General features: G+C 46.3%; 2 protein-coding genes across 2 annotated transcripts in view; one reads left to right on the top strand and one right to left on the bottom strand.

The window, feature by feature from the left end:
* Positions 1 to 2,085: 2,085 nt before the first annotated feature.
* On the bottom strand, positions 2,086 to 12,080 carry LOC306970997 (uncharacterized protein). The gene is made up of 5 exons (XM_079567122.1): positions 11,984 to 12,080; positions 8,162 to 8,415; positions 5,632 to 6,032; positions 3,685 to 4,018; positions 2,086 to 2,806 (listed from the first exon to the last, which is right to left on the bottom strand). The coding sequence occupies exons 2-5, from the start codon at positions 8,408 to 8,410 to the stop codon at positions 2,330 to 2,332; spliced, it is 1,461 nt and encodes a 486-aa protein (XP_079423248.1). The 5' UTR covers positions 8,411 to 8,415; positions 11,984 to 12,080; the 3' UTR covers positions 2,086 to 2,329.
* A 2,226-nt stretch (positions 12,081 to 14,306) lies between these two features.
* cul9 (cullin 9) overlaps positions 14,307 to 19,124 on the top strand; it is a gene marked incomplete at its 3' end in the record, with an annotated part of 46,335 nt that continues 41,517 nt past the window's right edge. Inside the window, exons 1-3 of the mRNA XM_079568176.1 lie at positions 14,307 to 14,500; positions 17,008 to 17,268; positions 18,723 to 18,981. Coding sequence (XP_079424302.1) covers positions 17,008 to 17,268; positions 18,723 to 18,981 — 520 coding nt within the window. The 5' untranslated portion in view covers positions 14,307 to 14,500. The remainder of the gene's footprint in view (positions 14,501 to 17,007; positions 17,269 to 18,722; positions 18,982 to 19,124) is intronic.

Below are 19,124 nucleotides of genomic sequence, written 5' to 3'. Positions count from 1 at the left end.
GATATAAACATGAGGAAAAAATGTATTGCAAGTTTTTGGTCATTTTATGTTTTCATGTAAAAATGGCCAAAATTTGCAGATACAGTTTAGACACAGGTTAAAATTTATGGTTATATTTTGTGACATATTAGCTATTTGGATCTTTTTTAGTTTTTTAATAAGCTGAAAAAATCCGTAAAAACTTCTCCTTGTTGTTTTTGTTGTGAATAAATCAGACTTGGAATATCACATTAACCCCTTAACCCCCACCTTCACTAAAGCACATTTTCTCCAGTTTTACCCAAAAATAAACATCTAAAAAGCCTCTCGACTGGAGCTTTGTTATCTTTGTTTTGTTAAATAATGTGATGAAAACACAACCAAAAAGGACAACGGCTTGAGAATTTTGTAGGTCTTAGCTTTCAAATGAATGTGAGCTCCAGTCGAGTAGCCTTTTTAGATTTGGGGAAAGCTGAACAAGAGAAAATGCACTCGGTCAAGGCGAGGGTGACGAGGTTAAACGGAGGAGCGATGTCGTTGCATTGAGGAAAAGTGGCCCTGAAGCTCCTCCCTCTCTCGCAGGAGGAATAATACGACATCACGCATAGTTCCGGCCGCCATTTTGAATACCGAAGTAGAATTATGCAGTACTACAACATGTAACAATATCTCTACAGTGGCATGTTTATGTGCACGTAATCATTGCTCAAGAAAATAACCCCAGAGCTGCTTAAGACGTTAGCATGCTACCGGCTAGCAACTGTCAAGCAACTGTTAATGGCTAACACTGAGGAAACACTAAAGTAACAGCTCTGACCTCTGACCTCTGTCACATCCACGTATCCAAGGCTAGACGTTGGGAGTTTTTCTCTAGGAGAGGTCAGAGCTGAGCTGTTGAAGCTAAATGCTAACCGGTAGCATGCTAACATCTTAAACACTGACTCTCTGGTTTCTTCACATAAACATGCGCCGTGTTTTTACCGTGATCTTCCAGAACAATGATTACGAGCACATAAAAATGCCATCTATATCCTGAGTAGCGATATTGTTACATGTTGTAGTACTGCATAATTGTACTTCGCTATTCAAAATGGCTGCCGTAACAACAAAAGTGACTGAAAGGCATGTGTATGGAAAAAAACGGCTTTGTGAAGTGAAGTTGGAGCTACTTCCTGGTTATCTCTAGCACGTTTTTTTTCCTCTGACATGAAAAGTTGTTATGGAGGAAACTCGGTAAAAATCAGAACAAACACAGGGTAAAAAAAATCAACTCTTTCACCTTCAGCGTCTCGCCTTAACGACAAAACACAATTAAAAATGAGACACTAAACGCTGAGTGTGAACATAAACCTTTACATTCCCTAAAGTTACATCTGCGTCGGCGGTTCTGGAGGATTTGTGTGAAGACGGCGAGTCCTGAGAAACGTCTGAAGCAAAAACTGATCCAGGAAAAAAGTAAAAAACTCAAAAACCTCAGCAAAAAATCTAAGTTATGAATTTAAATGGAAGGAAAAGTGCTTCAGAAACAGAACGTTTGTGGGAAAATGTGTTCAGGAGACGAGTCGTTGGACCTGGATCTGTTTAAATCACAAAATACAAAGGGTGGCGGGGGCTAATACTGCGCCTGTCCAAGGACTGCGTTACCCACAATTCCACAGTCTGGAGCCAACAGGAGCAAGAGAGGGGGGGGGGGGCGGGGCCAAAGGAAGTGATTACATATGCGCAGGAGGACGTCCCGAGTCTGTGGTATTTGTGAAACTCCAGATCGAACTTGATTGGTCCGTTTAACCTCTTCGGCCCCGCCTTAACCGAGCACATTTTCTCCAGTTTTACCCAAATCTAAAAGCTTCGAGACTGGAGTATACAGCCTATAGGCCACGGTAACGCTTCATTTGAAAGCTGAGCTCTACAAAACTCATCTGAGCTTCTTCCTTGTTTTTGTTATCACATTTTAGTCGCTTTTGTTGCACTTTTTTGTGACCAAAACGTGTCAAAAAAAAGCAACACAACGAAAACGTGACAATCATAACAAGGAAGAAGCTGAGATCAGTTTTCTAGGTCTTAGCTTTCAAATGAGGCGTTACTCTGGCTTATAGGCCTTTTAGATTTGGGTTAAGTTGAACTGGAGATAAAGCACTTGGTCAAAGCGGGGGTTAAGAGGTGAAATCATGTGGGAGGGGCTCCAGGAAAAGAGCGGGACTTTGACCATATTTAGGCGTTGTAGTTCAGGGAAGGGGCGTGTCCGTACTTCCTATACATGCAGCCTGGGGGTTGGACTATATGTGGGCGTGTCTCCTACAGGGGTGTGGTCTCCGGGTGTGGTCTCGGTCTCCGTACGTGGTGGGCGTGGTCAGTCGGACTCGGACTCCAGCGGCGCCGCCTCCAGCCGCTGCTGCTGCTCGCGGTGCGCCCTCTTGTGGCGGCTGAAGGAGGAGGAGTGCAGGAACACCTTTCCGCAGGTGAGGCAGGTGTAGGTTTTGTTGTTGCGGCGAGGGGCGGGGCTCAGGCGGGTCTTCAGGTGCGTCTGCAGGTGTCGCGTCAGGGCAGAGGAGTGGCCGAAGCGGCGGCCGCACTGAGAGCAGCCGTGTCTCCGCCCCCTGGCCCGCCCCGGCACCGGCCCCTCCTCCTCCTCGGGGTCGGACTGGTCGCTGGGGTCGGAGGGGTCGGGGGTCACCAGGCCGCGGCGCCGCTTCTCGCACAGAGCGTAGACGTTGGGCTGGTCCCGGGAGCAAAGCTTCAGGCGGATCTTCAGGTCGGACTGAGACTCCGACAGGTTCTCCTTGTCTTTGGGCGGGTACCCCCCGAGGAGCGCCTTCACGTGGGTCACCTGTAAGACACGTCAGAGCGTTTTGCTAAATTTCACTCAATATGGACAATTGGACATACTTTTTAGTCACTGAGTGTTTGCGGAGCTGGGTGGAGGTGTGTTCTGGCTCGGTTCTGGCCCGGTTACCTGGTGTTTGCTGAGCCGGGTGGAGGTGTGTTCTGGCCCAGTTACCTGGTGTTTGCTGAGCTGGGTGGAGGTGTGTTCTGGCCCAGTTACCTGGTGTTTGCTGAGCTGGGTGGAGGTGTGTTCTGGCCCGGTTACCTGGTGTTTGCTGAGCTGGGTGGAGGTGTGTTCTGGCCCGGTTCTGGCCCGGTTACCTGGTGTTTGCTGAGCTGGGTGGAGGTGTGTTCTGGCCCGGTTACCTGGTGTTTGCTGAGCTGGGTGGAGGTGTGTTCTGGCCCGGTTCTGGCCCGGTTACCTGGTGTTTGCTGAGCTGGGTGGAGGTGTGTTCTGGCCCGGTTCTGGCCCGGTTACCTGGTGTTTGCTGAGCTGGGTGGAGGTGTGTTCTGGCCCGGTTACCTGGTGTTTGCTGAGCTGGGTGGAGGTGTGTTCTGGCCCAGTTCTGGCCCGGTTACCTGGTGTTTGCTGAGCTGGGTGGAGGTGTGTTCTGGCCCGGTTCTGGCCCGGTTACCTGGTGTTTGCTGAGCTGGGTGGAGGTGTGTTCTGGCTCGGTTACCTGGTGTTTGCTGAGCTGGGTGGAGGTGTGTTCTGGCCCAGTTACCTGGTGTTTGCTGAGCTGGGTGGAGGTGTGTTCTGGCCTGGTTCTGGCCCAGTTACCTGGTGTTTGCTGAGCTGGGTGGAGGTGTGTTCTGGCCTGGTTCTGGCCCGGTTACCTGGTGTTTGCTGAGCTGGGTGGAGGTGTGTTCTGGCCCGGTTACCTGGTGTTTGCTGAGCTGGGTGGAGGTCTTGAAGCTCATGTCGCACTGGGGGCAGGCGTAGAGTTTGTGGCCGGGGCTGATCGCAGCGTTGGGGGCGGGACTGCGTTTGCCGCGGTGTTTCCTGGCGACGCCTCGGTGCAGGACGGCCATGTTGGGGTGGGCGACCACGCTCTGGGGGGCGGCCATCTTGGGGTGGTCCCTGCTCAGGCCTTTGCCCTTCTTATGGATGAGCCGGTGGCGCGACAGACTGGAGCTGTGGTTAAACTCTTTACCGCAGATGTTACAGGGGTGGATCCGCCGCTTCCCGTGGAGACGCAGGTGACTGCCCAGCATCCTGCACCACACGTTAATAAACATATTTAATCACCAATGTTTCACTGTTTCCCTGCATCATTTAGCAGAAAAAAGGTATTTGACTGATTTAAAGCCTGTTTGGTTATAGCTCGTTCTCTCCATCTTCACCGGTGTTTTAAGAGCTGCTCAAACAAGAACAACGGAAACAAATGAAGATGAACAACTTGTGAAAAGTCCCGATCTGGACATTTCATCTGGACATTTAATCACAACGCGGCAGAAATGACCACGCCCCTCGTTAGTTCATCGCGTGTGTTTTCAAGGCCCCGCCCAGCGCTCCTGCAGCAGCAGCACAGTGTCAGAGAGGGAGGGGGAGTGAGAGCAGAGGGATCTCCTGCAACAGAACAACGATCTCCACACCTTGTTCTTCAGATCGTACTACATTTTTTTATCAGACCAATGAGGTCGACAAGCCGACAGTTTTAGTCCGATCTAAAAGTAAACCTTATGTCAGACGCGAGCGCCGTTTACCGCTCAATATCTCAGCTCTGTGTTCTCTTAAAGGGGGGGCATTATGCAAAAAGGCTTTACATCATGTTATTATGTCACTCCCTCATTAAAAACATGCCTGAAGTGTTGCCTTGGCACATTCACGTATTTTTGAGTAATCTGTAAAAACTCTGATGGCGGCCATTTTAGGGATAGGTTTGCCTGAGTCCTCCTAGGAACGCCCCCACCTCCTGGAGACGCCTCCGAGCTTTCGTCACCAGCCGAGTAACCGACCACTGCTCCTCAGCAGAACCCCCTCCCCACTGATGCCACAGACAGCGTGTGGAGGGGGCGTGTCCGAAAGGGTCAGAGGTTCTTAAAGAGACAGAGGCCTATTTCAAGACATTCACTACAGCCATTTTGAGAGAGACATTTTATACAAGGCAGTTATTCTAATTTACTGCATTTACAGACCAACAGAAGGTTTGGTCATCATTGTAGTGTGATAGAGACTGGTGCTATGTGATTGAAAAAAGCATAATACCTACTCTTTAAAACAATGTGAAACTCACGCCCAGACATTCTCAATACTTTTCTGAAGCCCCTGTTTTCAGTCACAGCTCAGTGAAGAGAGGGAAATGAGGGAGACAGTTGTGTTTCATAAAACGCGCAATATCTCCTTCTCTAGAGAAAAAACTAGCCTCTGTTAACTGTTTTACCTACAGAGAGCTTAGAGTCTCAGCTTTCAGCATGTGTCCATAACTATAACATGTGCAATAGGTGAATCCTCCAGCCCAGCCAGGTGTTTCTGACCACCAGCCTGGCTCCACATCATGGAGATGGGTCCCCGAGCGCCGGCCCATGCTGGCAGCTCACTGCTCCTACAGGTCGCCCCATGCGATACTGAGGATGGGTCAAATGCAGAGAACTAATTTCTCTACAGAGATTAATACAGTATAACTTAACTTAACTTAACTAAATCCCCAAAACAGCGCGGCCTCTATGTGTTAAATCGCTATTGTAATGAGGGAACAAAAATCACAATAAGATTATTTACCAAAATGTTCAGTCCTAATTGAGTATTTGTTTATTCTTTTACCAGGTAAAAAGGTGATGCTAAGGGTTGTGAGGGTTGTTATGGTAACAGTCAGAACCCGGTGGTACCTGCTGCCCTTGAAGCTGAGGCCGCAGTGGGGGCAGGTGTGCGGGCGGCTCTCGTGGGCGGTCCGTTTGGCGCTGGTTTTGCCCGTGTGGCTCTGCTGGTGGCGGTACAGCGAGGAGGCGTGGCTGTACACCTTGCCGCAGTAGGAGCAGCGGTGCTGGCGCTCCTCGGACTCCGACTCCGCCTGGTCCTGATCCGAGTCCGGCTGAGAGCTCTCCAGGACCACCTCGGTCATGTGACTCTGGTCCAGGTCAGTGACCAGGCCGGGGTCCAGCTCCGCGTCCGAGTCCGAGTCCCAGTCGGTCCGGACCTCCACGCTGTGTGTGACCTCACAGGGGTCACAGGGGTCGCAGTAAACCTCCTCGTACGACGCCAGGAACGAGTCGCTCGCGTCAATCTGCAGCTGTGAATAAAGCAAGGTCCTCTGTTATCTCCACGGTGTTAATAATCACTATGATATTTATAATAACTCAGGCTATATCCACACAAAGAGAAAACACTTATGTTTTCAGACACTTTCTCTGTGAGCCTGAAGCAGCTCAGTGAATGTGAGCGTCCACATTCATCCATCCATTCATCCTCCAGGCCTGTGTGAGGCGCTGTGACGCTAACACAGATAATAGAAGATGTGCATGTGCAGGAAACTTTAAATGTAAACAGTGAAAATGAAACTGATTGAAGGATTTAGGATCTACAGAAGAGACGAGGAGGAGAGTTTATTCTTCTGTCAGTGACTTTTACTGTCAGTCCAAAAACACAGACTGACTTGTGTTTTTCTTCTTGTCACCTGTGGCTTGTGGACGGCAGTGGAGCAAAGAGGGGCGGAGTCAAACCATCATAGATCCATGAGGTTTTAGTAAAAGTTGCGGAGACGTAACAGCGGAGCCACGTAAACGTGTGTCATGCCCTTCGTGACTGACATAATCTGTGAATATTCAGCCTGATTAAACGCGCTGAGCATTAGGACAATTTTTTTATGATTCACCAAGTTCTAAAACACACATTAAAAGATAACAACAGGGAGCTAAACATCTATTCTTCAAGACACAAATCAACAAAACTCTAAAAACGTCTTTTTCAGGATTAGAAGTCTAGAAAGAACCGACCTCTGCACATTCATTTCAATGAAAAAGGCGATGATCTTCTTTTATGTCTATATCTGACCTATTGTTAATCGTTGGTTGTTTGTTATTTATCCGTCTGCAGCTGACTCTGCCGATTATTTTAACGATTAATCGCTTGGCTGTGAATGGTGTATGACAATTGTATATATATATTTTTTTTCCATCACATAGTGCTAAAGTGGCACCGCTTGAGGACATATTGTTCATCCAATTACACAATGGAAATAATTTTTCACTCAAACCTGGCTGTAAATACTGGTTAAGTGGTGCTAGCCCTCAGTTAGCTTTGCCCGTTAGCATGTTAGCTTCTTCTTCATGATTCCATTAGTGTGTATTGATGCTCCGGTCCGGTGGCAGTCAAGTTGCAATTGTGGTTTTCTGGTCAGAGACACCAGAGGGAGATGAAAGACGCCCCACTCATCCCGTTAACACTTGTATTACCCCCACAGGGACTACGGAAAGGATATATTAAGGTAAACACGTTACTTAGTGCTGCTTTAATCTGCGTAAACAAAAGGATAGATACAGACGGTATCTCGTCATAGAAGGGGGCGTGGCCTCGCCAAGGGGGAAAATAGAATCTTTTGGGAAACACAATTTTTCACTCTTTTTAGACATTTTCTGGTGGAATATGAACTTATTTATCACATACAAATAAAATCAATTGTAAATCGGGCCCATTTGGATATTTTCTCACAGCAGATTGTTCTGTATAAGTCAAAAACGGCAGTTGTAGCTAGCGCTAGCTAACCGTTAGCATTAGCCCATTGCTAACATGTAGCATACGAGCGATCGCAATGTCGTCACATCCGTTGGCCGTGGTAGGCATTTTACAATTTCATATTTGATAAACATTTTATTAAAATCCTATAATCAGCAAAAACAATGTCCATAAACAGGGCATTGCTTCTCTTGCGCTGTAACAGACCTATCATTTTATAAAACCGAGTTAGAGGCCTGTCTGCATCAGCTGCCTACCAAACATCCGGCGAAAATTGCGGAAGTAAACAATAACAGCGATCGCTCGTATTATGTTAGCATTCTCGTTATTCATGTATTTATGGGCTGTTGAACCACTTTGATCCTCTCCATGTCTTTGTATCTTTATTTAGTAGAAAACTATATTCATAATTCAGCATTTGTTAAAGTAGTTTTTGAATAATTAGAGAAAGTTTAGATTTTTTCAAAATTGTTTTCCCCCTTAACTGTTTTCAAACATGACCATATATGGGCGATTCCAGAGATGCCGTCTGTATCTATGTAGTTCAGCTTCTGATTTCAGCTGTTGGACTCGAGTTTGAACTAGTTTAAGTAAACCTTTAGCGCCTGAAGGAAACACTGACCACCAGCATCATTGCAACGTTACCTCCATCATCTCCATGCGCCGCCTCTGATTGGTGCGTCTCACCTCTGATTGGTCGACGCGCAGCTCCTCTGTGAGCTCTGATTCGCTGTCGTCCCGTTTCAGAACCTCGCTGAGCTCCGACGGCTCGGCCTTGAGGCAGGAGATGGTGAACTTCGACCCCACCTCGGCCCATTTCACCACGTACTCGATCGGCTGCGTGTCGAGCTCCACCGTGATGAAGTCGGCGCCAAGCTCCGCCTCCGTGACTGAGAGCTCCGCCTCCGACACCACAAGCTCCGCCTCCGGGTCCATGGCGCCTGAAACAAACACCGCCATGGTTACTTAAGCAACTTTAGCAACTTCAGAAACTATCCCTGTGACAAGTTATCGAGCTTTGACGTCACAATATGTGTTAGGACGAAGCCCACATTTAAAAGGGGTTAAATTATACTCACTACTGCCACCTCAGGTCATATGTGTAACTGCAGCTTCTATATTAAGCTCGTGCATTACGGCACTTCAGCCCCGAAGAAACACCTTTTAAAGTGACAGTGCAGAGGTTGTGGTGAACAGGTCTGGGCTCATTCTACACATCAGGACATGGAGGAACATGTAGGGGAGGAAAATACATCATTTTAACATTTTTAAACTCTGTGTAGTCCCTTTAAGTTTGATATATTGAGGCTGGATAATATCTTGATCAACGACATTATTTATGGTTAGTCTCTGTAGCGGCTGGACTTATCCTCTGGCCTCTCTCTCTAAAGCGCAGTTACACGAACGCCGGTTTGTATTGTGAACGGCAACCAGTGTTCGGGAGTAACTAAATACACATATTTAGAATACTCATTTTGAGTAACTGTATTCAGGTAAAGTTACTCTTTCATTTGAGAGTATTTAGAATACAGTTACTTTCCAAATATCAAGGGAAAACATCCCAGTATCAGTCATTACATTTTAGCTCCATATTGGACAACATTAATAAGAACTTTTAATGTGACCTGTTTTTTCTCCTACAATAAAGATTTAAACGCCTTAGGCCACAGTTCATACGAACACTGCACATGCGTCACATGATGCTGTATCTGTCGCTCCATTTGCCAAGAGAGTTAAAGGGACTATACGGAGTTTAAAAATGTTAAAATTAAGTATTTTCCTCCCCACACAGCAGATCCACAGCAGATCCACAGCAGATCCACCACACAGCAGATCCACAGCAGATCCACAGCAGATCCACCACGCAGCAGATCCACCACGATTAGGGATGCACTCGTCTAGGGTGATTTTGCCAAAAAGTTGAATCTACATTTTTTTAATCCGTGTGGACGAATATGATGTTAATACATTATATTGGAAAACAAGCTTACTTTGCTGATCTCATTTATATTTATATTTGCTTTTATCGTCCTCATGCCTCGAGCTCGGCTATGATTGACAGCCGTCTCCATGGAGACTCGCAGAAAGGGGCGGAGTTAAGCTGCGTGCCTCAGAGTGAGGGAAACTGTTTTAGTGGAAGAAAACTCTAGCCTTACACTGATCGGATACTGGTATCGGATATCGGAACCAATACCTAATAATATAGTAGGGCTGGGACAATCCACTTTTGTCACGATCCGATACGTATCACGATACTCGGGGGCCGATACGTATTGCGATATAATAAGTAATTATGAAAAGTAATACGTTAACCTTAAAATGTGTAAAAAGTCATGTGTCTAAAGTTATCAAGTGTGTGATAAAAATGCCTCCAAACACAAGTATTGAAAGTATTGTGATACTTGTAAAGTATCGATACTTGGTATTGCAGCACAAAGTATTGCGATCCAAATCCGATCCGATATTTTGTCCCAGCCCTATAAAATACGATATCTGGTATTGGCAACAAATATCCGACACTGAACCGATACGGTATGGACCTGCTGCACCTCATGTTGTAACTTAGAACCTGGAACTATCTGGACGGGGCCTTTGTGTGTGGAGCGTGTTCTCCCCATGTCTGCATAGGTTTCCTCCGGGTACTCCGGTTTCCCCTTACTACTAAAACATGTACAATAGAGTAAATGAGAGTGTGTTTGAGAGTGCACATGGGGGACGATGGATGGAAATTAGTCCAAGGCTATAATCCAGCGTGGCGTGTTTACATGCATGAGACCATGTATGTTCATTAACAAACATGGATCTCATGTGATTATTTTTATCACCAGTTTCATTTTACTAATTGTTGTCTGTTTGTTATCAGCTGTATCTGCACTACCTAAAGTCAATAATAAAGTTTAATTCAATTCACAGTCCCAACCAAATAAACCAGTAAATAAAAAGTTTTAACCTCAGCAAAGGTACTTTAGATGTGCGGCTAGCAACAGTATGCTAATGCTAGCGGCAACTAATCAAGGCTGAGACAGGAACTATGATTAGATCACCTAAAGTAGCCTAAAGAAATAAAACTGGCCACTGAAGTGTTTTAGTTTAAAATACTGTTAAAGAAAAACTGATCTGACATATTAGTTATGCACAAGTTGTAAAGATCAGATCAATAAAGTGAGTTCATATTAATGTATCTGGTCATATATTTAGTCTGGGTCTTGTTTCCATTACAGCTTATTAATGATTAGCCTAAAATTGATACAAAAGACGGGTCAATTTCAGCCAAAACTGCAGCTGAACCCGTTTTACACCATCGTTTTGGTATTTTCGATTAACTTACTACAGTAAAAACTGTTGAGCAATGTCATAATTTTATAATAAATGTTGATTTTAATGCCAGTTTGAATCCAATTTAATGCTTTTTAAAATACACTTTAAGGCCTTGATTTTGATTTATCTGCACCGTGGAAACCCTGATTACTAAATATTCCGTTAAGCCGTCTACAGAAAGCATACTGGTTATGAATGGTACAAAAAAATTATTTTGCGGCTTTAAAAACACAAAAATTGCGCCGAATCCACTGTGCGTACGGCAACACGAAGGGGACAAACCTTCCTTCTTGTCGTGAGTGCATTGGCATTGACCGTACATCTCCACAGCGCCACCTACTGTTCTGGAGTGTGCGTTTAAAGTCTTTAAAAATGAACAGAACACATGGCCAAATGTACTTTTTGCTGTAAATGTAGTGGAGTAGAAAGTATTATGTTTCTTTCAAATGTAGTGAAGTAAAAGCAGCAAGTTTACACCAAAAATACTGCTCTTTTACAGTACACATCCTCCAAAACTCTACTAGAGTACAGTACTGTAGTACATTTACTTTGTTACTTACTGACCGCCTTTGGTCCCTTGGTTTCATTTTCATTTTACTACGAGTCAACCAATATATCAGGACATTTCGATCATAGTTTTAGTCATTAACTACTTTTAAATTGGTTTTAGTGTCATTTTATTCAGCAAAAACGTGACTATGATTAAAATTATGACACAAATGTTCGAGTCGACGATATTTCCACTGCTCACAGGGCTGCACCCGGATTAGTCCGACCCAAACCCGTGTGAGAAAGGTTTTTATGGGACACTAAAGAACCTCTTTACGATTATTACACGTTTATAACTGCCAGATCCGAACCAGAACCAGGACCGGCCCGGGACTAAGCCCCGCGCAGGCTCGGCGGCCCGTTTCGTCCCGGTAATGGCTCGTTAGGACACAGAGTTCGGTTCGGTGTCGCTGGAGCTGGGCCTGGGTCCGTTTGAGGGCGGACGGTTCCGACGGGGCCGAGGCTCGTCCTGGCCGCTGCCGCCCGCGGAGAGAGGCTCCTGTGAGCGGGCAGAGCCACCCAGGCCCCCGGTGCCCCCAGCCCCACAGAACCGGGCCCAGAGCGGCTCCTCGCGGGCACGGGGAGCTGCTCGGTGCCGGTCGGTGTCGGTCGGTCCGGGCGGGTTCGGTAAAAGGCTCTTACCTGATCCGTTACCGGCGGAGACAATAAACAGGAAGCAGCAGCGACGCGCGTAGCATCACGGGAAACGCTAAATGGAGCCGAGGCGGAAGTGGCGCTTTCACAGTAAAAGCGCAGGAAGTCGAGCGCACTCAAACGAAACAGAAAATAAGAGTCAGGCGATTAAAAACCTTAAAAACATTTATTTTATTTTATTTATTTATTAAGTCTTTTGTGTTGTCTCCGTACTTCGTAAAAAGAAAACAACTATATGTTAAGCTGTTTACATTAGTAGGCAATGTTTTTTGTTGTTGTATTTTTCTGTTGGTTTATGATGCTTCGAATTTCTCCTTCGTCGTTTCTATTTTATTATTTGTCTCTAGAAATAAAATACAATCTTGTATCCCTGGCTATTCTAAGTGCACATTTATTAAAATATTTAATAATAACCTGATAGAAAAAAGATTATTAATGCAAATGGACTAAATTGCCTTTGCCCAATTACTTTGATCTGTATTGATCCACATTATTCATTCGCTCCATATTTGGTCGTGGTAAGCTACTATTGTAACCATAGCTGCCCTGGGGTAGACTGAAGGAAGCGAGGCGCCAATCTGTGCCATCGGCCTCTCCAACCACCACCAAAAACTCACTCTCTCCCCACATTAACCCAGGCCTCCTGGTGTTTCTAAATGGTCTCCCATCCAAGAACCAGCCAGAGCCTTCTCTGCTCAGCTTCAGTGATCTGACGGATAAGGCTGAGCAAAAGCGGTTCAGCCAATGGCCTGTTTTGATCTTTTTTTTTTCTTATTAATGTGACGATTATGAAACTGAAATTTTATGATTGAGCACTGTGATGTATTCCTTTGATATCAAGAAAGTAACTGTATTCCAAATAACCTCAAATGAAAGAGTAACTGTACCTGAATACAGTCACCCAAGATGTGTCTATTCTAAATACATGTATTCAGTCACCAACACTGCCTCTAAATGTCCGTTCATTAAAGGCTCAGTACCTACAGTGCTGTCCAAACTCTGAACTTTAGTGACATATTTGTCCAATAACAGAATCCCTGTTCTTCAGAGGGACGGGTTTATAGACACGTGGCGTTTAACAACTTGCAGGGTCAGGTTTCTGACACAGAAATGATACAAATTCTTTATAATAAGCTCCACAAATATCTGAGTTTACCTTAAACTAAAGAAGGAAAAACAGAGCACAGGAGCTTAGTGTTAAGTTTAAATGTAAGTGTGAGTTATTTGCTTGGATAAATTTGCATATAATCTATATTTTATACCGTTGTGACCTATGGATGTTTGTGTAATGAATAAATGATATAAATAAATAAATGATTTAGATACTGTTACTGTAACAATAAATGATGGTCTGACCAATTTTTTTTTTTTTTTTCTCCACTCTATCAATGTATTCCAAATAAATTGTCAAAGTACTCCCTGAAAATATCTTCTTCTTTATTCCCACAAACTGACTTTTGCAAACAAGCCTTATTTTCTGGAATAATGGAGATATAACAATTCAATTCGACTTCATTCCGGACTCGTGGTCAATTAATGTTAATCCAGATTCTCCAGTGTCGACTAAAGGGCAAACGCATTTTTGTCGTGTTTTTGATGCTTTTTTTAATCACATTTTTGTTGTTTTTCCGGCACATTTTCTTGTCACTCTTTGGTCAATTTAAGCTTTTAGATCTGGGTGAAGCCAAACTGGAGGAATAGTGCTCAGCTCAGCTCATGTGGGGGTTAAGAGGTTAAAAATAAATGTAAGTACAAGACAATATTTAAAAAGGCATTTCTAATCTCCACAGTCACACTGATAATATGTCGCAAAAAAAAAATGAATGGACAGAAAAAAATATCTAACCTCTCACCGTAGTGAACATTCTCCAGTTCAGTTTTATCCAAATCTAAAAGCTTCTCGACTGGAGCTCACAGCCATATAGGCCAATGTAGCACCTCATTTGAACGTTAAGACCAAAAAAACGGATCAAAGCTTCTTCCTCATTACTACAACTGTCACGTTTTCGTCCTTTTTGTTGATTATTTTTGGTCACATTTTTGTGGCTTGATCAGTCACATTACACAAAATAAAATGTGGCAAAAAATAAATAAAACGTGGCAAAAAATAAATAAAATGTGGCAATAAATAAATAAAACGTGGCAAAAACGTGACGAAAACGTGGTTAAAAATGTGACAAAATGATGGCACTTGGTTAAGGCGGGGGTTAAGGGGTTAAACAGATAGCAATATGTTCCATCCACGCATACATGTGTGTCCAGGCACGGGCGGCAGGGGGCGCTAATCCCGCTTCAAAACCACAGTGAAAGCGCGTGTGCTGACGTCACTTCCGCTGCACAGTTCCAGCAGAGGCTAATGCTAACGGAGCTAACGTAGCACTAAACTATCAACAAACTCTTGACAACTGCCACAAAACTACACCCGGACCACAGCAACGGGACCGAGCCGAGCCAGGCCGGGACTGGACCGGACCAGGACTGAACCGGGACTGGACCAGGACTGAGGTAAGAGCCGCCGCCTCCACGAGACACACGCACCCCGGAGTGAGTGCACTCCACCCGGGCACAGTGAGGCCGCCGCCCCGCGGGGCTCACGGGGCTCACGCGCTGCGGAGTGAGACCTGTCATCTGCTGTAGTTTGGTCCCCCTCTGGTCCTGGTTTAGTCCTTGTCTGGTCCTGGTATAGTCCGGGTTTCGGTCAGCTGCGCTTACATGAAAAGGAAAGTGGAAGTGAGTCTTGTGGAAACTCCACTAGTGTTTTTTTGTTTTATTATTATTTTAATGATTGACACACAGAACTGACTGTATCACGGTATGAATCGTATCGGACCTGATTTATCGTCTTATTAGTGGCTCATACGGTTCATTTCTTATCGATACAAGTAGGCTAGTTTAACCTGTTAACCCCCACCTAGACCGAGCACATTTACTCCAGTTCGGCATTACCCAGCATCGAAAAGCTTCTTGAAAAAAGAAAACAACAAAAACAAAAAAGGGACGAAAAAGTGACTATAAAGAGGAAAAGGGCCAAAGACGACCCACAAAAAGCAGAAACTTGACTGAATGTGAGTCAGCATTTAGCTAAGGCAGTGTTTCCGTGGGGCATTACATTAGATTCAAACTGGCATTAAATTTAAATTTATTCGATAAATGACAACATTCAGGGGTGACAGTGGCGCAGAGAGCAGAGCGGGTCGTCTTGTGATCGGAGGGTCGGTGGTTTCGAATCCCGCATCTGCACACTGTCGTTGTGTCTTTGGGCAAGACACTTCACCCACCGTGCCTCCAGTGTCTGCGTACACAGGTGTATGAATGAGAGAGAGAATACGAGCGATCGCTGTTATTGTTTATTGTTTACTTCCGCAATTTTTGCCGCATGTTTTGGTGAATGGTTGGCAACAGCTGATGCATCCAGGCCGCTAGCACGGTTTTATAAAATGATCGATCTGTGACAGCGCAAGAGAAGCAAAGCCCTGTTTATGAACATAGTTTTTTGCAGATCATAGGATTCTTGTCATTTGTTTAACCTCTTACCACCCGCCTAAACCAAATGCATTCTGTCCTTTTTGGCTGTTATATAGGCCTGTGTAACACCTCATTTGAAAGCTGACCCACAAAACTAATCTTTTTCCTCGCGTTTTTGCTGTGTTGTGTCACCTTATTTTGTGGGTTTTTTTGGTCACTTTTGTTGAATTTTTGTCATTTTTTGGTTGAGTTTTTGTCACTTTTTTGTTGCGTTTACATCCTTGTTTTCTTCTCATTTTTTGTGGCTGTGTTGGTGCTTTTTTCCCCAAGAAGCTTTTTGATTAGGGTAAAGCCAAACTGGAGAAAATGGGATCTGTTCAGGTGGGAGTTAAGAGGTTAAAACATAAAATGCCGACCACGGCCCCCGGATGTGACGACATCGTGATCGCTCGTATGGTTCCTTGATGTAAAGCGCTTTGAGTGCATAAAGCAGTACTATATAAATGTGACCATTTAACATTTTTTCCATAAGTTCATCAAAAATACCAAAATGATGGTCAAAAACATATTCAGTTGCAGATTTGGCTTAAATCAACCACATTTTGTTGCTCAAAAGTTTCCCTTTTTGTCCAAATTTCTTCTGATGAAATGGTGTCCAATCTCAAGAAATTACAATTACCTTCAAAAAAGAGCAATAACAATTTAGAATGCTGGGTACCGAGACCACACCAATCCACTGTTTATTAAAGCCAAGATTCTAAAACATCAAGACATGATCACTTTTAAAACTGCTCAATTAATGTACAAAGCTAAAAATAAGCAACTACCTCTAAAAATTCAGCAGTTGATTTCTGAAAGAGAAGGAAAATATAATTTAAGGGGCTTGGATCACTTTAAAATTGCCCATGCCCGGACATCCAGAAAAAGTTTCTGTGTGTCCGTTTGTGGTCCTAAAATATGGAATAAATTACACGTAGACCTCAAACCCTGTCCAAATATATCAGCCAGTTTAAATATCAATACAAAGAATGGACATTCTCTAAGTATCGGAAGATATCTGACTCTTCATGTTCAGCTGTTGTAAACCTGATGTTGATTGGTAGGTAGTATTCACACTGTATATGACAACTTGATTTAGATCACAGAGCTCAAATTATTGTTTTAAGGAAGCCTAAAAAGTAAATAGAACAAGAGACTGACAGTACTTAAAAGGGGTGGGACTAAATAAGTGGTCTGAATAAAATCTTACAATACAATACAATACAATTAAATATGCGCATATTTTTTTCTGCGTTTGTAGCATTAAAATATATATATAGCATTTGGCTTTCTTCTGCCTGTATAAACCCTGTAAGAGGACAAGAAGAAATCGTTACAGAAAAACAAGGGTGGGAGTAAAAATATAGAAAAGTGATATAAATTAACATGTTCGCGGCTAGTTTTTAAAAAGTGAGTGCCCAGAATATTGTTAATTTTCGTGCTGAAACACCCAGATGAAGCGTGACTTTTCCTGTAGACGTATAAATGAAGGTGGATCTCTGTCGCAGATGTCCGGGGCGCTGGTCGTGCAGTTCAGCGGCCACAGGGCGTGTCCCTCGGAGCTGATTCGCTCTCGCCGCTCGGTGGGCGGGAACTCCGAGCTCCTGATTCGCTGGCGACTGGTCTCTATGGGCGACGGCGGCTCAGGGGGCGGGGCCTCAGAGGACAGCGTCATGATGTGGATGTGTGAAGAAGACGCTCGCTACAGCTGCAACGACCTGCGAGCGCGACAGAGCACAGAGGACCAGTCGGACAGCAGCACCGAGCAGGTACGTCCCACTTCTCGTCCCACCTCTCGTCTCACCTCTCGTCCCACGTCTCGTCTCACCTCTCGTCCCACGTCTCGTCTCACCTCTCCTCCCACCTCTCGTCTCACCTCTCGTCTCACCTCTCGTCTCACCTCTCGTCTCACCTCTCGTCCCACCTCTCGTCCCACCTCTCGTCCCACCTCTCGTCTCACCTCTCGTCTCACCTCTCGTCCCACCTCTCGTCCCACCTCTCGTCTCACCTCTCGTCCCACCTCTCGTCTCACCTCTCGTCCCACCTCTCGTCCCACCTCTCGTCCCACCTCTCGTCCCACCTCTCGTCCCACCTCTCGTCCCACCTCTCGTCCCACGTCTCGTCTCACCTCTCGTCTCACCTCTCGTCCCACCTCTCGTCCCACCTCTCGTCCCACCTCTCGTCCCACCTCTCGTCTCACCTCTCGTCCCACCTCTCGTCTCACCTCTCGTCCCACCTCTCCTCTCACCTCTCGTCTCACCTCTCGTCTCACCTCTCGTCTCACCTCTCGTCTCACCTCTCGTCCCACCTCTCGTCCCACCTCTCGTCCCACCTCTCGTCCCACCTCTCGTCCCACCTCTCGTCTCACCTCTCGTCCCACCTCTCGTCCCACCTCTCGTCCCACCTCTCGTCTCACCTCTCGTCTCACCTCTCGTCCCACCTCTCGTCCCACATCTCGTCTCACCTCTCGTCCCACCTCTCGTCTCACCTCTCGTCTCACCTCTCGTTTCACCTCTCGTCCCACGTCTCGTCCCACGTCTCGTCCCACCTCTCGTCCCACCTCTCGTCTCACCTCTCGTCTCACCTCTCGTCCCACGTCTCGTCTCACCTCTCGTCTCACCTCTCGTCTCACCTCTCGTCTCACCTCTCGTCTCACCTCTCGTCCCACCTCTCGTCTCACCTCTCGTCCCACCTCTCGTCCCACCTCTCGTCTCACCTCTCGTCTCACCTCTCGTCCCACCTCTCGTCCCACCTCTCGTCTCACCTCTCGTCCCACCTCTCGTCCCACCTCTCGTCCCACCTCTCGTCTCACCTCTCGTCTCACCTCTCGTCTCACCTCTCGTCTCACCTCTCGTCCCACCTCTCGTCTCACCTCTCGTCCCACCTCTCGTCTCACCTCTCGTCCCACCTCTCGTCCCACCTCTCGTCTCACCTCTCGTCCCACCTCTCGTCCCACCTCTCGTCTCACCTCTCGTCCCACCTCTCGTCCCACCTCTCGTCCCACCTCTCGTCTCACCTCTCGTCCCACCTCTCGTCCCACCTCTCGTCTCACCTCTCGTCCCACCTCTCGTCCCACCTCTCGTCTCACCTCTCGTCTCACCTCTCGTCTCACCTCTCGTCCCACCTCTCGTCTCACCTCTCGTCTCACCTCTCATCCCACCTCTCATCCCACCTCCCGTCCCACCTCTCGTCTCACCTCTCGTCTCACCTCTCGTCCCTCCAGGGCCAGGACCAGCTGGAGCTCCAGGAGGATGTGCGCTCACTGGTGCTGCGCGCTCACCGTCAGATGAGGCCTCCCCGCAGTGCCTCGCTCAGCCACACGGTGTCGGTGCTGAGCTCATACGCCGCCATCGCGTCCCTCGCTCCGGTGTTCAGAGAAACCGGCGCCCTCGACCTCATCCTGGAGCTGCTGTGCGACGCCGACCGTGAGACGAGGCGCAGCGCGGGGCAGATACTGCGGGCTCTCGCCTCGCACGACGCAGGTAACTATGCCGTGTGCTCGCCTGTATGTAAACATGTGATGTCCAGTCATTAAATGTAAGCCGATAACATCAATATGCCTGGTACCGATACCAATCCTGAATATCGGATCGGGACATCCCTAATTCTAATCTATTCTAACGTG

This window comes from Gobius niger, assembly GCF_951799975.1.
Source record: "Gobius niger genome assembly, chromosome: 12".
Taxonomy (NCBI): domain Eukaryota; kingdom Metazoa; phylum Chordata; class Actinopteri; order Gobiiformes; family Gobiidae; genus Gobius; species Gobius niger.
The sequence above is the reverse complement of the archived record's forward strand: the minus strand, read 5'-3'. Positions and strand labels throughout refer to the sequence as shown.

Bases quoted from the DNA above. Each gene is read 5' to 3' on its own strand.
- LOC306970997 (XM_079567122.1), bottom strand. From the start codon at position 8,410: ATGGACCCGGAGGCGGAGCTTGTGGTGTCGGAGGCGGAGCTCTCAGTC. The intron at 6,033-8,161 runs GTGAGACGCACC...CTTTATTCACAG, and splicing joins TGCGCGTCGACCAATCAGAG to CTGCAGATTGACGCGAGCGA. The intron at 2,807-3,684 runs GTAACCGGGCCA...CGTGTCTTACAG, and splicing joins CCCAGCTCAGCAAACACCAG to GTGACCCACGTGAAGGCGCT.